This window comes from Oncorhynchus tshawytscha, linkage group LG04, assembly GCF_018296145.1.
Source record: "Oncorhynchus tshawytscha isolate Ot180627B linkage group LG04, Otsh_v2.0, whole genome shotgun sequence".
Lineage (NCBI taxonomy): Eukaryota > Metazoa > Chordata > Actinopteri > Salmoniformes > Salmonidae > Oncorhynchus > Oncorhynchus tshawytscha.
Genome location: NC_056432.1, coordinates 20,798,192 through 20,821,147, shown reverse-complemented (window position 1 = coordinate 20,821,147; position 22,956 = coordinate 20,798,192). Strand labels below are relative to the sequence as shown.

General features: G+C 40.9%; 2 protein-coding genes across 5 annotated transcripts; one reads left to right on the top strand and one right to left on the bottom strand.

The window, feature by feature from the left end:
- Positions 1–175: 175 nt before the first annotated feature.
- LOC112232833 (N-acylethanolamine-hydrolyzing acid amidase) lies at positions 176–11,333 on the top strand. 2 transcript variants are annotated; one of them, XM_024400078.2, is made up of 11 exons: positions 176–822; positions 1,235–1,294; positions 1,583–1,706; positions 1,892–1,982; positions 2,065–2,150; positions 2,272–2,444; positions 7,419–7,481; positions 7,569–7,635; positions 8,829–8,857; positions 9,229–9,298; positions 10,942–11,333. In XM_024400078.2, the coding sequence occupies exons 1-11, from the start codon at positions 656–658 to the stop codon at positions 10,960–10,962; spliced, it is 951 nt and encodes a 316-aa protein (XP_024255846.1). In that variant the 5' UTR covers positions 176–655; the 3' UTR covers positions 10,963–11,333. The 2 variants fall into 2 exon arrangements, with proteins under 2 accessions (XP_024255846.1, XP_024255845.1); XM_024400077.2 differs by having other exon boundaries at positions 180–822; positions 1,235–1,399.
- A 1,197-nt stretch (positions 11,334–12,530) lies between these two features.
- LOC112232834 (bone morphogenetic protein 6-like) lies at positions 12,531–21,604 on the bottom strand. 3 transcript variants are annotated; one of them, XM_042320452.1, is made up of 5 exons: positions 21,256–21,604; positions 20,329–20,494; positions 19,198–19,278; positions 18,979–19,112; positions 12,531–12,809 (listed from the first exon to the last, which is right to left on the bottom strand). In XM_042320452.1, exons 2-5 carry the CDS (start codon positions 20,381–20,383, stop codon positions 12,669–12,671), a joined length of 411 nt encoding a protein of 136 aa, XP_042176386.1. In that variant the 5' UTR covers positions 20,384–20,494; positions 21,256–21,604; the 3' UTR covers positions 12,531–12,668. The 3 variants fall into 3 exon arrangements, with proteins under 3 accessions (XP_042176386.1, XP_024255848.2, XP_024255849.2); XM_024400080.2 differs by lacking the exon at positions 12,531–12,809 and adding an exon at positions 18,084–18,351 and having other exon boundaries at positions 21,256–21,576; XM_024400081.2 differs by lacking the exon at positions 12,531–12,809 and adding an exon at positions 18,084–18,351 and having other exon boundaries at positions 19,198–19,275; positions 21,256–21,568.
- Positions 21,605–22,956: the final 1,352 nt, after the last annotated feature.

The window sequence follows — 22,956 nt, the reverse complement described above, 5'->3', positions numbered from 1 at the left end:
GCAGTTGTCAGATGATATACTCTCACCTTGAAGCGGCAATCTGCAGTTTAAACAACAACAAAGATTTGGCAATTTTTTATTTTACCTTTACTAGGCAAGTCAGTTAAGAACAAATTCTTATTTTCAATGACGGCCTAGGAACAGTGGGTTAACTGCCTGTTCAGGGGCAGAACGACAAATTGTGTACCTTGTCAGCTAGTCCAATGCTCTAACGACTAGGCTACCCTGCCGCCCCAAACGGCTGAGACTGGAGAATTGTAACCACAGAATTCAAAGACAGAGCTATTGATTAAAGAACTGACCATCCATGAGATCATTAAACGTTTTAACCATGTTTTGAAGCTATACAGCGTTTGTTTACAAAGGAGTAAAACAAGTGTATATTTTGGATTCTGATGGGGTTACACAGTTTAACTAAGTCCATGAACAATGTGTAAGATATACTCTACAATAATCAATTGCTATATATCATTAATTTAAATGTTCGAAAATGTTACAATCGCAGATTGCCCCTTTAACCATGCTCACAGGCGCTACCCCAAAAGAGAAACAGGAAGTTATGGAGAAGTTGCAACGATGTTGCCTGTAAAGTTGCGCCCATTTGAATTGAACGCACAAGTTCCTAGGCTACTGCCATATCCGCGAAAAGGGCACGATGTTGTCAACATTGCTCCTGCTTGGTCTGGTCGTTTCATGTGAGTCAGACTTCGCTCCAGCTGTGGTCAACGTCAGCTTGGATGATCCCCCAGAAGTGCGATGGGCGCCTCTATTTAAAGTTTTTGATGTCGACTACCTGGTGAAAGCAGGTGCTGAAGTGATTGAGTAAGTGCTTAATAAGGCGGAATGCCTATTTATAGAAGTTCTAGTTGCCTCCAAAAGTTGGTTTAATAATATTAGTCTCAAACTGTAAAATATAGATTTTTGCTTTAATGTCACATGATGGACAGGACTTTTGATTATGTAGCCTAAACCTGAATTGCAGAAGTTTTACGTCAACTTCAGTATATGGACATTGATCAGACTTAACCATTTATTTTCACTTACCATTTAATATGTCAAATATGACAAAATATGCCATGAAATGTTATTTGCTTAATATCTGTGCTTGCAGTTTAAATATGTATGATTATCTGCAGGCATACAGTATGTTGACCGACACAATGTGAGTAGCCTAAGCTTGCCCATGGTGTTGATTAATATTAACACCTAAAACGTAATATTTTTTTTGTTGCAGTGCCACTGTTCCAAAATGGGTGCATCATGCGGTAACTCCGGTTGTGGAGGCCTTGGAGAAGTATGTACCTCCTCCATACGCAGGGGAGATCAGAGGAATGGCCTCATATTTTCGAGGGAGCCTTTCCGATATCATCCTTCTCAACTTTGCCTATGAAATATCAGCGTATGTATGAACTGATCTGCTTTACATGTAGGCCTACTGATACAAATGCCATTCAACCAGTTGAAACAAGAATGTAGTCACAGCTTCTTGTTGTCAGAAGCACAAAGAAGAAGAATGAAAGTATGTGTTGTAAGAACCCCCCCCCCCCCTTCATGGCTTAACACGCTCCTATTGCATCTGTAGGTTTTGCACTAGTATTGTAGCTCAGGACACAAGTGGACGTTTGTATCATGGCAGGAACCTTGACTACCCACATGATATACTCCGGAATCTCACCATCAATGTTCTCTTTCTCAAAAATGGAACGGTATGTTACACATGGTTACACAGCTCAACCTTTACATCTGCAGTTTCACTTCTGCAAGGCCAAGGTGTCAATCAGCCGATAATGCCAGAGAACTTAGTTTGGGCACTGTGAAGTAAATCTGGAGTGTGATGTTAGGCTGAAAAAGGGTAAAGTAAAATCCCCTCCTAATTACTCAACTTTTCCAGGTGGCTTATCGTGGTACATCTTTTGCTGGCTATGTCGGGCTGTGGACCGGACAGAGTCCAAATAAATTCACAGTCTCTGGTGACCAGCGTGGTAAGGATTCACTTTATCTAATTGTCCAGGACACATCCATAAAGGTGTGAGTCAGTCATTTAAGGCAGTGTGTTATCATCAGGTGAAGACCACTGGTGGAATTGGTGGAAGAACTGGGTCTCTGCTTTCCTGCTGAAAAGATCTCCAGTCAGCTGGCTGGTGAGAGAGGTAAGTCAGGAAGTTTAACCATCAACATCCACAAAAATCAACACTTTGCTAACCACAAATGACTATTATGGCTTGTCTATTAACCTACTATTGTGGCTTGTCCTTTCTTGTTTTTCTTCAGACATTGGAGGAAGCAGCAGACTTTCAGGATGCTGTGATGCGGCTGTCCAAAATCCCAATCATCACAAGTGTGTACTACATCGTTGCCGGAGTAAAGCCTGGGGAAGGAGTGGTGGTTACCAGGGACAGGAAGGGCCCAGCTGATATCTGGCCTCTGGAACCCTTAAATGGAGGGTAGGAAATGAGGGGTCTCTTCCATAACACAAATTGTATTAGTTTGTTTTAAGAGCTGCTGAGATTTATAAAGCTGAGTTATGCTAACTGTTATCATTGAGTCTGACCCATATTTCCAACCTCCCATTTTTATCTTAAGTCAATCAAACAATCAAATGTATTTATAAAGCCCTTTTTACATCAGCCGATGTCACAAAGTGCTATACAGAAATCCAGCATAAAACCCCAAACAGCAAGCAATGCAGATGTAGAAGCGCGGTAGCTAGGAAAAACTACCTAGAAAGGCAGGAACCTAGAGAGGAACCAGGCTCTGAGGGGTGGCCAGTCCTCTTCTGGCTGTGCCGGGTGGAGATTATAACAGTACATGGCCAAGATGTTGAAACGTTCATAGATGACCAGCAGGGTCTAATAATAATAATAATAATAATAATAATAATAATAATAATAATAATAATAATAATAATAATCATCACAGTGGATGTAGAGGGTGCAACAGGTCAGCACCTCAGGAGTAAATGTCAGTTGGCTTTTCATAACCGATCATTCAGAGTAGCACGTCCGGTGAACAGGTCAAGGTTCCATAGCCGCAGGCAGACCATTTGAAACTGGAGCAGCAACACGACCGGGTGGACTGGGGACAGCAAGGAGTCATCAGGACAGGTAGTCCTGAGGCATGGTCCTAGGGCTCAGGTCCTCCGAGAGCAAGAGAATTAGACGGAGCATACTTAAATTCACACAGGACACCGGATAAGACAGGAGAAATACTCCAGATATACAGACTGACCCTAGCCCCCTGACACAAACTATTGCAGCATAAATACTGGAGACTGAGACAGGAGGGGTCGGGAGACACTGTGGCCCCACCCGACAATACCCCCGGACAGGGCCAACCAGGCAGGATATAACCCCACCCACTTTGCCAAAGCACAGCCCCCACACCACTAGAGGGATATCTTCAAACCACCAACTTACTACCCTGAGACAAGGCCGAGTATAGCCCACGAAGATCTCCCCACGGCACCAACCCGAGGGGGGAGCCAACCTGGACAGGAAGATCACGTCAGTGACTCAACCCACTCAAGTGACGCACCCCTCTTAGGGACAGCATGGAAGCACACCAGTAAGCCAGTGGCTCAGCCCCTGTAATAGGGTTAGAGGCAGAGAATCACAGTGGAGAGAGGGGAACGGGCCAGGCAGACAGCAAGAGCGATTCGTCGCTCCAGTGTCTTTCCGTTCACCTTCACACCCCTGGGCCAGACTACACTCAATCATATGACCCACTGAAGAGATGAGTCTTCAATAAAGACTTAAAGGTCGAGACCGAGTCTGCATCTCTCACATGGATAGGCAGACCATTCCATAAAAATGGAGTTCTATAGGTGAAAGCCCTGTTTGCTTAGAAATTCTAGGGACAAGAAGGCCTGCATCCTGTGACCGTAGTGTACGTATAGGTATGTATGGCAGGACCAAATCAGAAAGATGGGTAGGAGCAAGCCCATGTAATGCTTTGAAGGTTCAGAGTAAAACCTTGAAATCAGCCCAAGCCTTAACAGGAAGCCAGTGTAGAGAGGCTAGCACTGGAGTAAATGATAAAATTTTGGGGTTCTAGTCAAGATTCTAGTAGCCGTGTTTAGCACTAACTGAACTTGATTTAGTGCTTTATCCAGGTAGCCGGAAAGTAGAGCTTTGTAGTAGTCTAATCTAGAAGTGACAAAAGCGTGGATACATTTTTCTGCATCATTTTTGGACAGAGATTTTCTGATTTTTGTAATGTTATGTAGATGGAAAAAAGCTGCCCTTGAAATAGTCTTGATTTGTTCGTCAAAAGAGAGATTAGGGTCCAGAGTAACGCCTAGGTCCTTCACAGTTTAATTTGAGAGGACTATACAATCATCAATATTAATTCTCAGATCCAACAGAAGATATATTTGTTTCTTGGGACTTAGAACTAGCAACTGTTTTGTCTGAGTTTTAAAAAAGTCCTGGAGAAGATGTTGGCAACTCAACTTCACTCACACCTCAGCACTAACAAGCTTTATGAGGCGCTCCAGACCAGCTTCAGACCCATGCACAGTACTGAATGCTGTTACTGACCTGCTCGTGGCAGAAGATACAGTATCCCCCACCATCTTGATTCTTCTGGACCTCAGTGCTACTTTTGAAACAGTAGATCACATCATTCCACTGCAGTGCCTCACAGGGAACACTGCCATCTGTGGGACTGCCCTAAACTGGTTCACCTTTAACCACAAGCAGTGCGTAATCCTCAATGTCCACCATAACCTGCGGTGTCCCACAAGGGTCGATGCTAGGACCCATTTTCTTCCTGCTCTACATGCGCCCACTTGGCCAGATCTTCAGACAGCACAGTGTCCAATTCCACTGCTACGCAGATGACACACAGGTGTACATTAAAACCAAGCCTGACACATCTGCTTTGTCAACCTTGGATGAAGAACAACTTCCTCCAACTCAACAGCACTAAGACCGATGCAATGCTGATAAGCAACCCCCAGCAAATCACCAAATCCTGCAGCATCCACTCTGCCATAGAAGGCCACATCATTCTCCCCCTGTCCTCAGTCATAACCAACCTGGATTTGATATTCGACCCTGCTCTCTTCTTTAATGCCCACATTAGACTGTGAAACGCAATTCTTTCACCTGAAGAACATCTCCCTAAGACCCTCTCTCACCACTTCTGACACAGAAAAGCTTATCCATGCATTAGTTTTCTCCAGAATTGATTATGGGAATGCAGTACTTGGGGGGCCTGCCTGCAAACTAAATTAATAAATTACAGCTCATTCAGTGCTGCAAGGTTTCTGACACAAACAAAAAGTCTGCTCACATCACCCCCATCCTTGCTGACCTCCATTGACTACCTGTCTTCTTCAAAGAATTTACTTTAAAATTCTCCTCTTGGTCTACAAAGCCCTTAATGGCATCGGCCCAGAACCCAGAGCAGAACCATGGGGGACCGTGCCTTTTCCTACCACCCACCATGTCTTTGGAACTCCATCCTGACAATCTCAGGGCTGTTCAGACTGTTGGGGCTTTTCAAGCAGGCCTTAAGACTCCTCTTTATCGGCTGGTCTACCCTTCCTCCTAGACTTTGTTGCTTTTATGATATGGTTATATATACAGTGGGGCAAAAAGTATTTAGTCAGCCACCAATTGTGCAAGTTCTCCCACTGAAAAATATGAGAGGCCTGTAATTTTCATCATAGGTACACTTCAACTATGACAGACAAAATGAGAAAAAAATCCAGAAAATCACATTGTAGGATTTTTAATGAATTTATTTGCAAATTATGGTGAAAAATAAGTATTTGGTCAATAACAAAAGTTTATCTCAATACTTTGTTATATACCCTTTGTTGGCAATGACAGAGGTCAAACGTTTTCAGTAAGTCTTCACAAGGTTTTCACACACTGTTGCTGGTATTTTGGCCCATTCCTCCATGCAGATCTCTTCTAGAGCTGTGATGTTTTGGGGCTGTTGCTGGGCAACACGGACTTTCAACTCCCTCCAAAGATTTTCTATGGGGTTGAGATCTGGAGACTGGCTAGGCCACTCCAGGACCTTGAAATGCTTCTTACGAAGCCACTCCTTCGCTGCCCGGGCGGTGTGTTTGGGATCATTGTCATGCTGAAAGACCCAGCCACGTTTCATCTTCAATGCCCTTGCTGATGGAAGGAGGTTTTCACTCAAAATCTCACGATACATGGCCCCATTCATTCTTTCCTTTACACAGATCAGTCGTCCTGGTCCCTTTGCAGAAAAACAGCCCCAAAGCATGATGTTTCCACCCCCATGCTTCACAGTAGGTATGGTGTTCTTTGGATGCAACTCAGCATTCTTTGTCCTCCAAACACGACAAGTTTTTCCCAAAAAGTTATATTTTGGTTTCATCTGACCATATGACATTCTCCCAATCTTCTTCTGGATCATCCAAATGCTATCTAGCAAACTTCAGACAGGCCTGGACATGTACTGGCTTAAGCAGGGGGACACGTCTGGCATGGCAGGATTTGAATCCCTGGCGGCGTAGTGTGTTACTGATGGTAGGCTTTGTTACTTTGGTCCCAGCTCTCTGCAGGTCATTCACTAGGTCCCACTGTGTGGTTCTGGGATTTTTGCTCACCGTTCTTGTGATAATTTTGACCCCACGGATTGAGATCTTGCGTGGAGCCCCAGATCGAGGGAGTTTATCAGTGGTCTTGTATGTCTTCCATTTCCTAATAATTGCTCCCACAGTTGCTTTCTTCAAACCAAGCTGCTTACCTATTGCAGATTCAGTCTTCCCAGCCTGGTGCAGGTCTACAATTTTGTTTCTGGTGTCCTTTGACAGCTCTTTGGTCTTGGCCATAGTGGAGTTTGGAGTGTGACTATTTGAGGTTGTGGACCGGTGTCTTTTATACTGATAACAAGTTCAAACCGGTGCCATTAATACAGGTAACGAGTGGAGGACAGAAGAGCCTCTTTAAAGAAGAAGTTACAGGTCTGTGAGAGCCAGAAATCTTGCTTTTTTTGTAGGTGACCAAATACTTATTTTCCACCATAATTTGCAAATAAATTCATTAAAAATCCTACAATGTGATTTTCTGGATTTTTTTTCTTCTCATTTTGTCTGTCATAGTTGAAGTGTACCTATGATGAAAATTACAGGCCACTCATCTTTTTAAGTGGGAGAACTTGCACAATTGGTGGCTGACTAAATACTTCTTTGCCCCACTGTATATATATATATATATATATATATATATATATATATTTTTTATTTTTTTTTTTTTTTCTATTAACTTTTATTTTATGCACTTTTAGATAATTTGCTTTTCATTATACAATAATAAACAAATGTATTATAATATGATCAGCAGATATTGTGCTTTTAAAATAAGATGCCAAAACTTATCGGGGTGTTTACTCTTGAATGTGTAAATGAAGTGTAGTGTCTTTTCCTACTATAGGTGGTTCAGAGTAGAGACCAACTTCGATCACTGGCTGCCGCCTCCTGCAAAGGATAATCGCAGGTAAGCATACTGCTCACTTTACATGACTGCATGATTATATTTCCATTGATTTCATGTGAATGGATGGCTTATGTATCTTTCTTCCAGAGATGCAGCCAACAAAGCATTAAATGCAACTGGTCAAGATAATATCAATATGGATACAATGTATAAGGCAAGTAGATGGCTGTATGTTATTGCTGAATATTTGTTTAGATAGTATTACATTTGACAATGTTATACTGTATCATTGACTACTTTTTGACGACAAGTTATCCTAATAGCAAATTCAGAAATACAGTGCATTCGGAAAGTATTCAGACCACTTGACTTCCACATTTTGTGGAATAATAATGACAAAGCCAAAACTGTTTTTTTTAAATGTTTGCAAATGTATTATATATTTTAAAAAATGAAATCACGTTTACATAAGTATTCAGACCCTTTACTCAATACTTTGTTGAAGCACCTTTGGCAACGATTACAGCCTTAAGTCTTCTTGGGAATGACACTAGAAGCTTGGCACACCTGTATTTGGGGAGTTTCTCCCATTCTCTGCAGATCCTCTCAAGCCTTGTCAGGTTGTATGGGGAGTGTCACTGCACAGCTATTTTCAGGTCTCTCCAGAGATGTTAGATTGGGTTCAAGTCCGGGCTCTGGCTGGGCCACTCATGGACATTCAGAGACTGGTTGGCTGCGTGCTTAGGGTCATTGTCCTGTTGGAAGGTGAACCTTGGCCCCAGTCAGGTCCTGAGCGCTCTGGAGCAGGTTTTCATCAAGGATCTCTGATTGGTGGAGTGCTGCAGAGATGGTTGTCCTTCTGGAAGGTTCTCCCATCTCCGCAGAGGAACTCTGGAGCTCTGTCAGAGTGACATTCAGGTTCTTCGTTACTTCCCTGACCAAGGCCCTTCTCCCCTGATTGCTCAGTTTGGCTGGGTGGCCATCTCTAGGAAGTCTTGGTGGTTCCAAACTTCTTCCATTTAAGAATGATGGAAGCCACTGTGTTCTTGGGGACCTTTAATGCTGCAGACATTTTTTGGTACCCTCCCCTAGATCTCTGCCTCAACACAATTCTGTCTCAGAGCTCTACTGACAATTCCTTCGACCTCATAGCTTGTTGTTTTTCCTCTGATGTACTGTCAACTGTGAGACCTTTTTATATAGACAGGTGTGTGCCTTTCCAAATCATGTCCATTCAATTGAATTTACCACAGGTGGACTCTTTTGAGTCTCATAGCAAAGGGTCTGAATAATTATGTAAATAAGGTATTTGTTTTTTTAAGAAAAGGCACCTGAATGCACTGTATAACTGTATTTATTTTTAAATAAATGGTTTAAGCATCTTAAATCAGTAATTTTGTCTCCCAGGTCCTGTCAATGAACCCAGTATGTAACAGGTAAGGAAGAAGAAGTTTGTTTATTATGTCCTCATTTCTCTCTGTGGCATTCCCCAGTGTGAATCACTGTGTGAGCAGCAGAAGGGAGGGTTTTTGTGCAACGAACATTGCTTTCACTTCCCTTTGCCTTACCACAGCAATAAAGTTAATAGGCCTCTGTTATGAAACTGTCTGAAAAAATGGCTGTAGTATATTGTCACTGAAGATCTGAGTAGAATTGTCCCTGTTTTGAAGCTTTTCATGTCACACTGGTATTTAAGTAGGTTTCCATCTTACCCATACATGCACTAACTGTGATTTGTATGTTTCATATAACTTTCTGTGGGTAGATGGGTGTGTCTTATATTAAAAACATGTTCATTGTTTCCCAGGATTACTGTTTTCACAACAACAATGAGTGCAGCCAGCCCTGAGAAATACAACACAGAGGTCAGACCAGAGGTAATGGAACTACTGACATGTCTAATCATTGGCTCTGTTGTGTCCCAATTAGGGCTGTCATAATTCATCAGTTAACTTTTTGTAATGTCAGTGTATCGTGATTAACGGCATTGTCGGAAAGCATTGAAAATCCTCTGAAAACAACCAAAATACATCATCTATTCAGCTAAAACAATGCGATGTTAAAACAAGTTGACGTTGAGTATGGTTACATGCACACAATAATGTGATTAATGTGGATAGTCAGATTAATATAATAATTCAATTAAAACGTTTACACGCTTTGCAAGAAGAAAGGTTTCCCTAATTATCCTGTTTGCATGGACACATCTGAAATCAGGCTACCTGATGGCACACTCTTAAAAGCAGAAAATCGGCAATCAAAATAAACATTCTACCACAGCGACCATGATATTTCTGAGAAGCATATTTGATTCTGAGTACGGACATATAAAGTTTGTATGTGAAAACTACTTTTAAGACTCATACATTCAGTTGTTCCCAACTCACTTCACTGAGCTAAAGAGGGAGGCTCGCTTGGCTGGTGCTAGCACATGTGCAGATCAGATACACCGCTGGAATGCAGATTAAGGTGTTTAGATGTCCTAATAATTAGAAAGTTAAAAAAATTTAAATAAATAATCAGCTTATGCCCACTTCGATTCTGATCTTACACCGATTAAGTTGAGCAGAGTAAGGTGTTTACATGACTATTGCATAATCAGTTGTATTAGTGTGCATGTAATCATACTCATCGAGGTTAAAGAAAGTGTGCTTTATAAATTAACCTGATTTTGCTAACCGTTACGCTGGACAAAATCAAGACGTCAATATTCTTGTAATGCTATCTGTATAAAAAACAAATCTTAATTTACAGCTCCAATTTGAGCAAATTCTTAATTTTCGGCCTCCCGGGTGGCGCAGTGGTTAAGGGCACTGTACTGCAGTCGTCCGGGTTAGGGAGGGCTTGGCCGGTAGGGATATCCTTGTCTCATCGCACACCAGCGACTCCTGTGGCGGGTCGGGCGTAGTGCACGCTAACCAAGGTTGCCAGGTGCACGGTGTTTCCTCCGACACATTGGTGTGGCTGGCTTCCGGGTTGGATGCGCGCTGTGTTAAGAAGCAGTGCGGCTTGGTTGGGTTGTGTATCGGATGGGCGCATGACTTTCAACCTTCGTCTCTCCCGAGCCCGTACGGGAGTTGTAGCGATGAGACAAGATAGTAGCTACTAAAAACAATTGGATACCACGAAATTGGGGAGAAAAAGGGGTAAAAATAAAAAATCTTAATTTGTGATTTATCACAGCAAATTCTGCAATTTACCTCAATTGTTTTAAATTGTTTGACAGCCCTAGTCCCAATACAATACACAATGTTTACTTACAATATAGTTGGTTACTTAGTAATAGTTGATTACTTACAGTATGCTTTATATAATGTAATTATATTAACCCCATTGCCCTACTAACTAAGCATATGTCCATTCTCAATGTTCTATACTATGGTGTAAAGTTCTGTAAATTAGACCTACTGCATTATGTATGGTCATGCGCACATCACTGATGTTGCAGATCAAACATTTGTTTGACATGCAAAGCATCATTGTGGTTGTTGATTTAACCTTCTGTTTCCTGTGTTTCCAGGGCTGCCATAGCAATGAATAAAGCTGAGTCGTGGACCAAAACCATGATTATGTTGTTTCCAGAAAGGGCAGAGCAGAGATTGTCTGCATTAAAAGTGCCTTTTTTAAATGTTTTATTCCATGAGTTATTTGTCATGTATTTTTTTAGGTGATAAAATTAATATATTTTTTACCCAAAATGTTATTTGGAAATATGAATTATGATTATGTCCACACACATTGAGTCTAGTATTTTAGAGTGGTGAACATGATTATATTTAAATAAAGCTCATTTAATTTTGATGAATTCATGCAACATAAAATGCCTTATGTGAATTTATACAGATCATCCACTGTCAAAATGAGTAATAAAACTAGTAATAAAAATCCAATGTTTCTACATTGTTGACCTAGCAGAGAGCTACTGTTACTGCCACAAAATTAATACATCAGTAATACAAACCTTTTGAATTTTAGAAATAATACAGAAACAATGTCTCTGGTGCCTGCATGTGAAATATTCATTATTTAGAGAAGAATGTTAAAACAAGTGTTACGTTCCCCAGTGTCTGTGTTGTGGGCTCGTGTATATGTATGTGTGTATTTCAGGAAAATGGCTTCCTGGATTCCCCCAAGCAGCTGATTGGTCGGCCCCATTGCCGATTGGAGCTCTGGTCCCGCTCTCTCGTCAGGAGACACAGCTGACCGCAATTACCCACTCCTTCTGCAGCTGGATAAAAGCCAGTGTTCCTTTGGTAGGAGAGAGCTTCTTTGTATGTCCTGTTTCGTTATTGGGCTGTATAAGTTTTTGTGAAGGATTTTGTAGCTGGTCTTGCTGAGGTATGTGTAGGTCAAAATGACTGTGTTTGTGATTATTGAAGTTGTTCACTTTAAAGTTAGTAGTTATTTAATTTGTTCACAGGGGGGAAGTGGATGGTACGTTGGGAGTGCTTAGGCAAGAGGCCAGCGGGCATACATATACCCGTAGTATGTACTCTGTCTATTCACTCTAGGTAAGACCTGGGCGGACCACCCCAGTACTTTGGTTAGCGCACCAAGTGGTGTTAAAGTTAGGTGGGTAGGCAGGTAAGGTAGGAGAGAGGACTCTAACTTTCTTTGCTTTGGTTCCGTCCAGCCCCTTTACCCCACATTACCGTGTTAAGGAAATAAATTCCCAGTAAATGGTAATTTACCTGCAATCCCATACCTCTTTCATTCCACGGGGAGTTGGTTGTAGCAGGGTGCTGCGTTTCCTACTTCAAGAGGCATATGTCACAACATGTCAAAGCCAGAAAATATTTTTGTAAGGTACAAAGTATAATATATATTTTCAAATACACCATTCACATCTTTCAGAGCTGATAAGGTACATGAATGATCGAACCTTACACAGGATTAAACCGTTTTTCCCAAACGTAATAAAGCTGTTTTGACAACCACAATGATGTGTTGCATGTCAGCCCTAACTATACAATACAGTAGGTCTATTCCATGAACAATAATGTGATTATAGTTTGAAAGAAATCCCCAAACTAGATGAGCAACAAGAGACATTCAAAGTAACACCTCAAAACCCAATGTTTTGATCTGCAACATCAGTGATGTGAGCATGACCATACATGATGTAAAACATTGATAATGGACATATGTTTAGTTAGTAGGGTGATGGGGTTCATGGGAACATGATCATGTACAGAATTTAAAATGTAGAATCTAATGTATAAAACAGTTGGAGAATGGACAGGTCTATTAAGTATGGCGATGGGGGTTGATGGCTGGTGTGCAGCTGCAGTCCCGGGTCAGATACACAGAGGAGATGAGCAGTGTGTTGAATTCATCCATGTAGAGCACTGGCACCAGGTGTTGGGATGCAGGTTTGCAGCAGGAAACCTAAAAAAGGGAAGTACACTGCACTTAATTTACACATCCAAGAGTGGACACCCTGATATGTTTTGGTATCTTATTTTAAAAGCCCAATATCTGATGATAATATTCTAATAATAATAAATTACATTTGTAAAGCCATTTTCAATATACAAGAATAACCAATAAGTGCATAAAATAAAAGTTAAAATAGAAAAATTGGTTTTAAAAAAACAATGCAAATGTATATAACCATACCATAAAAGCAACAATCAAAGTCTAGGATAAAGGGTAGGCCAGCCGATAAAGAGGATTCTTTAAAAAACAACAGTCTAAACAGCCCTTAGATGTCTTGGAGTTCCAAAGGTGTGGTGCATGGCAGGAAAAGGCACTGCCCCCATTTGTTTGGAGGCGGGTCCTGGGTGCATGAAGCAGTTTGGCGTGACTTGACTGTAGGGTGCGTGGAGGTTTGTAAGTGGGGAGTAGATCTGACAGGTAGGCAGGCCCAATGTCATTTAGGGCTTTGTAGACAAGGAAGATCATTTTAAAGTCAATTCTTTGAGGGACAGGTAGCCAATGGAGGTCAGCAAGGATGGGGGTTAAGTGGACAGACTGGTGGAACCCACAGGCCAACGGTGTGGAGCGCACCTTCCCTCACAGGACTCCCCTCTAGAGTTAATGCCATGTGCTCCTTGCACCGCGACCACAACTTAAAATAACGTTTAAGCTACACTATAAAACATTGAAATTACACAAAGATAGATTGCAGGTGCCACACTGCAAACGCATTACTAAGCAGTTTTTAGTCAAACACACATTTTGCAAACACAATGCACATGTGCTGTTATTCCCTCTGACTTCCATGGAAACATATATTGGTGCTTTGTCTGTACAAGGGATGAAATAGAATGTCTTGTTGATCTCAGTGAAAGGTAACAGGTTAAAGGTTAGTTCCTTGATGATCTGATTGGTTGTCAAACTAGTTCACCCAGGAAATGGTAGACTGAAACTGACAGAGCAGATATCTTAACAGCCAAATATGATTTAATGGTAAAATTCAGACACTATGTGACTACCATATGTCTTCTTTTTTTTTACCACAACACAGCTGTTGCACTTTCCTTATTTATTTGTTTTCCTACCTCTTTCAACCCCCTGAACAAATCTGCTATTGGACAGATAATACTTGATTACTTAATTGTTTTCCTATAGTCTTTCAGTTCAGATGATCAATCTCTCTAGGAAGCAACCTTGCTAAGAAGCATAACTATATTAAAATACTGTAGCTTTTTAAACTGTTATCTGATGGCTACTTCCAGTACAGTGACCTTTCCTACTATAGGTGGTTCAGAGTAGAGACCAACTTCGATCACTGGCTGCCGCCTCCTGCAAAGGATCATTGCAGGTAAGCATACTGCTCACTTTACATGACTCCATAATTATATGTTCATTAATTTCATGTGAATGACATCCAGAGATGCAGCCAACAAAGCATTAAATGCTACTGGTCAAGATAATATATATATATGGATACAATGTATAAAGCAAGTTTATGCCTGTATGTGTTTGGTCAATATTTGTTTAGATAGTATTACAGTTGACAATGCTATACTGTATCATTGACTATATTTGACTACAAGTTATTCTCATAGAAAATCCAGAAATATAACTGTATTTTTATATATCAGTAATTTTGTCTCCCAGGTCCTGTCTCTATGTACACTCACTGGGCCCTACACACTCACTGGGCCCTACACACTCACTGGGCCCTACACACTCACTGGGCCCTACACACTCACTGGGCCCTACATACTCACTGGGCCCTACATACTCACTGGGCCCTACACACTCACTGGGCCCTACACACTCACTGGGCCCTACACACTCACTAACACACATACTCCATCATCTGCTCACACACACATAATATGCACATACATTTATACTGACTCCACACACACGCACACCCACTCACATACAAGCTACTGCTACTCTGTTTATCTTATATCCTGTTGCCTAGTCACCTTACCTCTACACATATCTACCTCCATCAATCCAGTATCGAAATTGTAAATATGTTATTGGAACTGACCCTGTAATAGTATACTTACTTGCTTATTGTGTTCTTCATATTTCTTCTTATTTGTTTTTTTTTCTAGTATTACATTGTTATTGATTATTGCATTGTTGGGTTTTGAGTTTGCAAGGCATTTCACTGTACTTGTGTATGTGACATTGAATCTTGAATGTATGTAACAGGTAAGGAAGAAGAAGTTTGTTTATTATGTCCTCATTTCTCTCTGTGGCATTCCCCAGTGTGAATCAATGTGTGAGCGGCAGAAGGGAGGTTTCTTGTGCAACGAACATTGCTTTCACTTCCCTTTGCCTTACCACAGCAATAAAGTTAATAGGCCTCTGTTATGAAACTGTCTGAAAAAATAGCTGTAGTATATTGTCACTGAAGATTTTGATTAGAATTGTCCCTGTTTTGAAGCTTTTCAATGTTTTCATGTCACACTGGTATTTAAGTAGGTTTCCATCTTACCCATACATGCACTAACTGTGATTTGTATGTTTCATATAACTTTCTGTGGGTAGATGGGTGTGTCTTATATTAAAAACATGTTCCTTGTTTCCCAGGATTACTGTTTACACAACAACAATGAGTGCAGCCAGCCCTGAGAAATATAACACAGAGGTCAGACCAGAGGTAATGGAACTACTGACATGTCTAATCACTGACTCTCAGTTGTGTCCCAAAAGCCAATGTTTTGATCTGCAACATCAGGGATGTGAGCGTGACCATACAAATAGGTCTTATTTACAGAACTCTACACCATAGTATACCATAGTATAGAACAATTATAATAGATATACAGTTGAAGATGGAAGTCTATATACATCTTAGCCAAATACATTTAAACTCAGTTTTTCACAATTCCTGACATTTAATCCTAGTAAAAATTCCCTGTCTTAGGTCAGTTAGGATCACCACTTTATTTTAAGAACGTGAAATGTCAGAATAATAGTAGAGAGAATTATTTCTTTCATTTTTTATTCCTTTCATCACATTCCCATTGGGTCAGAAGTTTACATACACTCAATTAGTATGTGGTAGCATTGCCTTTAAATTCTTTAACTTGGGTCAAATATTTCAGGTAGCCTTCCACCAGCTTCCCACAATAAGTTTGGTGAATTTTGGCCCAGTCTTCCTGACAGAGCTGGTTTAACAGAGTCAGGTTTGTAGGCCTCCTTGCTCGCAGATGCTTTTTCAGTTCTGCTCACAAATTTTCTATGGGATTGAGGTCAGGGCTTTGTGATGGCCACTCCAATAGCTTGACTTTGTTGACCTTAAGTCATTTTGCCACAACTTTGGAGGTATGCTTGGCGTCATTGTCCATTTGGATGGCCCATTTGCGACCAAGCTTTAACTTCCTGACTGATGTCTTGACATTTTGCTTCAATATGTTCACATCATTTCCCCTCCTCATGATGCCATCTATTTTGTGAAGGGCACCAGTCCCTCCTGCAGCATAGCACCCCCACAATAGTCATTTTCATCAGACCAGAGGACATTTCTCCAAAAAGTACAATCTTTGTCCCCATGTGCAGTTGCAAAGCGTAGTCTGGCTTTTTTTTATGGCGGTTTTAGAGCAGTGTCTTCTTCCTTGCCGAGCGGTCTTTCAGGTTATGTCGATATAGAATTCGTTTTACTGTGGATATAGATACTATTGTACCTGTTTCCTCCAGCATCTTCACAAGGTCCTTTACTGTTGTTTCTGAGATTGATTTTCACTTTTCGCACAGAAGTACATTCATCTCTAGGAGACAGAATGCGTCTCCTTCCTGAGCGGTATGACGGCTGCGTGGTCTTATGGTGTTTATACCTGCGTACTATTGTATGTACAGATGAACGTGGTACCTATTTCGCAACAAAGCATCCTTCACTCATGCTGCCAAACATACCCTGGTAAAACTGATTATCATACCAATCCTTGACTTCAGCGATGTCATTTACACAATAGCCTCCAACACTCTACTCAGCAAATGGGATGCAGTCTATCACAGTGCCATACCAAAGCCCCATATACTACCCACCACTGCGACCTGTATGCTCTTGTTGGCTGGCCCTCGCTTCATATTCGGCGCCAAACCCACTGGCTCCAGGTCATCTATAAGTCTTTGCTAGGTAAAGCCCCGCCTTATCTCAGCTCACTGGTCACCATAGCAGCACCCACCCTTAGCACGCACTCCAGCAGGTATATTTCACTGGTCACCCCCAAAGCCAATTCCTCTTTGGCCACCTTTTTGGCCACCTTCCAGTTTTCTGCTGCCAATGACTGGAACGAATTGCAAAAATCACTGAAGCTGGAGACACATATCTCCCTCACTAACTTTAAGCATCAGCTGTCAGAGCAGCTTACAGATCATTGCACCTGTACAATGCCCATCTGTAAATAGCCTATCCAACTACCTCATCCCCATATAGTTTTTTTTCTTCTCCTTTGCACCCCAGTATCTCTACTTGCACATTCACCTTCTGCACATCTATCTCTCTAGTGTTTATTACTATATTGTAATTACTTTGCCACTACGGCCTATTTATGGCCTTACCTCACTAATCTTACCTCATTTGCACACACTGTATATAGATTTCTCTTTTGTGTTATTGATTGTACGTTTGTTTATTCTATGTGTAACTCTGTGTTGTTGTTTGTGTCGCACTGCTTTGCTTTATCTTGACCAGGTCGCAGTTGTAAATGAGAACTTGTTCTCAACTGGCCTACCTGGTTAAATAAAGGTGAAATAATTTAATTTTAATTTTAAATCAGGCTTTTGGAAGCATCTTCAGGCGTTTGGAAATTGTTCCCAAGGATGAACCAGAGGTCTACAATAATTTCTCTGAGGTCTTGGCTGTTTCCTTTTGATTTTCCTATGATATAAAGCAAAGAGGCACTGAGTTTGAAGGGAGGCCTTGAAATACATCGAAAGGTACACCTCCATTTGACTCAAATTATGTAAATTAGCCTATCAGAAGCTTCTAAATCCATGACATCATTTTCTGGAATTTTCCAAGCTGTTTAAAGGCACAGTCAAACTAGTGTATGTAAACTTCTGACCCATTGGAATTGTGATTCAGTGAATTACAAGTGAAATAATCTATCTGTAAACAATTGTTGGAAAAATTACTTGTGTCATGCACAAAGTAGATGTCCTAACCGACTTGCCAAAACTATAGATTATTAACAAGAAATTTGTGGAGTGGTTGAAAATTTTGATTTAAACTTCCGACTTCAACTGTATGTTTAGATGGGGTTTATGTGAGTATGGGAACATGACCATGTACAGTATATAAAATGTAGAGTATGGATCTTATTTAGAGAGCTCTACACTATAATATAAAACAGTTGGAGAATGGACAGGTCTATTAAGTATGGCGATGGGGGTTGATGGCTGGTGTGCAGCTGCAGTCCCGGGTCAGATACACAGAGGAGATGATCAGTGTGTTGAATTCATCCAGGTAGAGCACTGGCACCAAGTGTTGGGATGCAGGTTTGCAGCAGGAAACCTAAAAAAGGAAAGGTCACTGTACTGTAAGTAGCCATCAGATAACAGTTTAAAAAGCTACAGTATTTTAATATAGTTATGTTTCTTAGCAAGGTTGCTTCCTAGAGAGAGTGATCATCTGAACTGAAAGACTTCAGAAATACAATTAAGTAATCAGGTATGATCTGTCCAGTGGCAGATTTGTTCAGGGGTTAGAAAGAGGTAAGGGCACATAGTGTCTGAATTTGACCCTTAAATCATTTTTGGCTGTTAAGATATCTGCTCTGTCAGTTTGAGTCTACCATTTCCTGGTTGAACTAGTTTGAGAACCAATCAGATCATCCAGGAACTAACCTTTAAACCTGTCACCTTTGTACTGAGATCCACAAGACATTATATTTGATCCCTTGTACAGATAAACCACCAATAGACGCTTCAATGAAAGTCAGATGGAATAACAGCACATGTGCATTGTGTTTGCAAAATGTGTGTTTGACTAAACTTGAAAATCACATGCCAATTTTTCTCATGAATTCTTAGTGATGCATTTGCAGTGTGACACCTGTAATCTATCTTTGTGTAGTTTCAATGTTTTATAGTGTAGCTTTAATGTTGTTTAAAGTTGTGGTGCAAGGTGCACATGCATTACCTCTGGAGGGGAGTCCTGTGAGGGAAGGTGCGCTCCACACTGTTGGCCAGCAGGGTTCAGCTGTGTGGTGCAGGCTGCACACTGGGTGAAGGTAAACCTCTCTGGGTAGATGATCCAGTTCTGCCAGCCCAGGTCTAGCAGAGACAGACAGACAACACACCACATGTCACTTCACATATTGGAAACCATACTGGCAAGGTTTTTCAGTGTTTGTCAAACCTTGTATGTAGATCTTAGAGACCAGTTGACAGCAGTGTGGCCCTGTTGTATTTCCAGAGAACTCTTGCTGGGAGTTTCCTGCTGAAATAGAGAATAACAGTCAGTGTTGGGAAAGTTACTCCGAAAATATAGTTTACCAAGCTACCAATTACTTCACACTGGAAGAAGTTAAGCTAAACTAAAGCTACTGCTAAGAAACATATAGTTTACTTAACTAAAGTTACTTTGAAAAAGTAGTTCACTTACATCCAAACTACTTTGTGAAAAATTAGTCTAAAATTTCATAGACTACAAATTGCAAGAACAGTTTACTCAGGAGTCAGACGTTAACATAATGTGTAATTTAGCCTATTAAACACAAAAACAATGTTTCAAGTGAAAATTGGGAAGGTCTGAGGCTGAAAAAGAAAGGAAATCTTGCCTACTTTACCCATATTTTTTGTTATTTTTGCAAAAAAAGTAGTGTGTAGTTCCAGTAGTCTCTTTCTATTGGCACAAGCACTGTTCACACCCCTCTTGTTGGCTGAGAGAACATTTTGCAGGTTTAAAGCTTATTTCCTGCAATTCTTTACATTTTGCCATGGGTGGGGGAGGGGGACAGAGAACATGTTGCAGTTTTAAAGCTAATTTTCTTGCAATTCTATATATTTTGCCATGTCTAATGTGTGTTCATGGAATATTTCAGTGACTCAACCATTACAACAAAATCGACGGGCAAAAAAAAACCTAGCTAAAAAACGTTAGCTGAAATGGGCTAGTTGATCTGTACATTTCTCACAAGTTATGAATAGCTCTCTAAGGTATATAATGACTGACTCTACTATTACAACGTTCAAGAGTAAGTTGAATGCCGGACTGAGTTCCTTAAAAAATAAACTGAGCTACACCACTACATGGCAAACAAGTAATGAACTAGTGAAAACACTACCAAGATTTGAATTTAGTTCAACTACCACCAAGCTACTGCAAAATGTAATTAAATTACTAATTGAACAAACAAGAATAATGTCAGACTTCAACAAATCTGTGTAATAAGTGACTCAAACAAATGGTGGGAATCTCAGACTATCTAATGTAATAAAAGTGTTCACTATCAGTGATGCTCTTCTGAGTTACATTACACAGCTTTACCGTTGCTGTCCAGTACTGTCTGTGAGTCACTGCGTTGGGTTGTGAACGCAGCCATCCACTGCACCCTGAGTGAGGCCAGTCCAGTCCCCTCCGTCTGAGGCTCTCTCTGCAGGTTCAGACCCCTCAGAAGGAAATGTTTGATGTCTGACGGGGGTTCCCTTGGCAACTGCAACAAGTCAATAAGGGGACCATTACTCCCCAGATTTCTTCTTACAGTAGCCTACTTGATGATCAACATCTCAATAAAATGCATTTCCTTCAGCCAAGAAAAAAGGCAACAATCTTCCCTCATGCCTTCCACAATTTTGATGCAATATGCATATATTTATCTAAGACATAATTTGACATTGAAACCATAATAAAGACATGATTACACACCAGGCTTTTTGACATCACAGTGTGTTCAGAGAACAGGATGACATTGATATGTCTTTAGAATGGGTAAATGTATGGTGTCTAAAGTTGAAATAACACTGTTATTTTCTCTGATCAAAACACCCCCTTTTGACTGATTACATTAGCATGTCAGTTTTAAAGTACTTTGCAATGGAAACACACATTTATTTAAATTAACTTATGTCTAACTAGAACATAATTGGAATAGGTTATGAAGTAGGTTATACTTTAACCTATTAACTCCCTAAACTGATTGATGTCATCACGATGTAGATCATTTCATCAATGAAAAGCATAACATGCATTCACTGTGAATTTAAAGGTCACATTGACTGATAACGCACAGTGATGTTCCATAATGTATTGCCTGCATAATTGTAATTATCATACTCTCAATAACAAATGACCCCCCAAAAATGAAATGCAACATTTGCCCAACAGCCTGCTAAGAAAGAACATCTATCATAATTTTCTTCAATCGTATCTTTGATTATGACTTCCTTGAGAGTATCTACTCCAGGTGTGTCTCACCTGTTCAGGGTGATGACTGGAGCAAAGTCTGTTGGAGTTGCTTTGGGTTTCTGCCCTGAGGATTTCAGAATAAAAGTTTCTCCCAGGGGCCAGCTAGAGAGCATAACCATCAGATATCGCAAGATAATCATCTTTCTCTGCAGACAGATTGACATCCAAGTCAGATTCCAATCAAATCATTGGTGTGGTTCTTGTAGTCCTATTCAGAGAGGAAAGGGATCTGCTGACTGCTTTGAGATGTGTTTGAGTGAAGTGATGCTCGATGGTCTGATGATCATTAATTGTGTAGATGAGGAGTGACCTTTTGCTCGTCGTTAGAAACATGGGAACATGAGTATTATCTATTCACACACCAGATTGACCTTGGGAGATTTCACTGTCCTTCTAGTGTGAGATGCCATGAGGGGAGAAAGGGAGAGAGATACATGCGTGCGCACACACACACACACACACACACACTCACAGACACACACTCACAGACACACATACAGAGTGAGAGAAAGGACACTTTGTTTTTCTTTGACTTGTCTTTATTGGCCATGGGGTGTACAACCGAGTCTATGTAGCAGTTTCCTCCAAGATGATAAGCCAGCAGGTGTTTTTTGGGAGTAAACATTGAACTGTTCATAACACTGTTGATGTAGGAAATGAGGTGCATTCAAGATAACAAAACCACAGGAAAAAAGTATGATATGGAATGGAATAAATTCTAACACAATACTGCACAGTTGAGCCATGCTCATTGTCATCTGCCATGTCTCTCCACACAACTTCATTTCTACACCCTGGCTCAACCCTAACAATAGCCATAACACTAACCCTAACATCATGTCTACATCCTGGCTCAACCCTAACAATAACCATAACACTAACCCTAACATCATGTCCACATCCTGGCTCAACCCTAACAATAACCAACACTAACCCTAACCATAACCCTAACAATAACCCTAACATCATGTCCACATCCTGGCTCAACCCTAACCCATAACACTAACCATAACACGAACCCTAACATCATGTCCACATCCTGGCTCAACCCTAACAATAACCATAACACTAACCCTAACATCATGTCTACATCCTGGCTCAACCCTAACAATAACCATAACACCTAACCCTAACCCTATCATGTCCACATCCTGGCTCAACCCTAACAATAACCATAACCCTAACATCATGTCACAACCCTAACCCTCCAACCATCACACACCATCTGGCCACATCAACCCTAACAATAACCATAACACTAACCCTAACATCATGTCCACATCCTGGCTCAACCCTAACATTAACCATAACACTAACCCTAACATCATGTCCACATCCTGGCTCAACCCTAACAATAACCATAACACTAACCCTAACATCATGTCCACATCCTGGCTCAACCCTAACAATAACCATAACACTAACCCTAACATCATGTCCACACCCTGGCTCAACCCTAACAATAGCCATAACACTAACCCTAACATCATGTCCACATCCTGGCTCAACCCTAACAATAACCATAACACTAACCCTAACATCATGTCCACATCCTGGCTCAACCCTAACAATAACCATAACACTAACCCTAACATCATGTCCACATCCTGGCTCAACCCTAACAATAACCATAACACTAACCCTAACATCATGTCCACACCCTGGCTCAACCCTAACAATAACCATAACATCATGTCCACATCCTGGCTC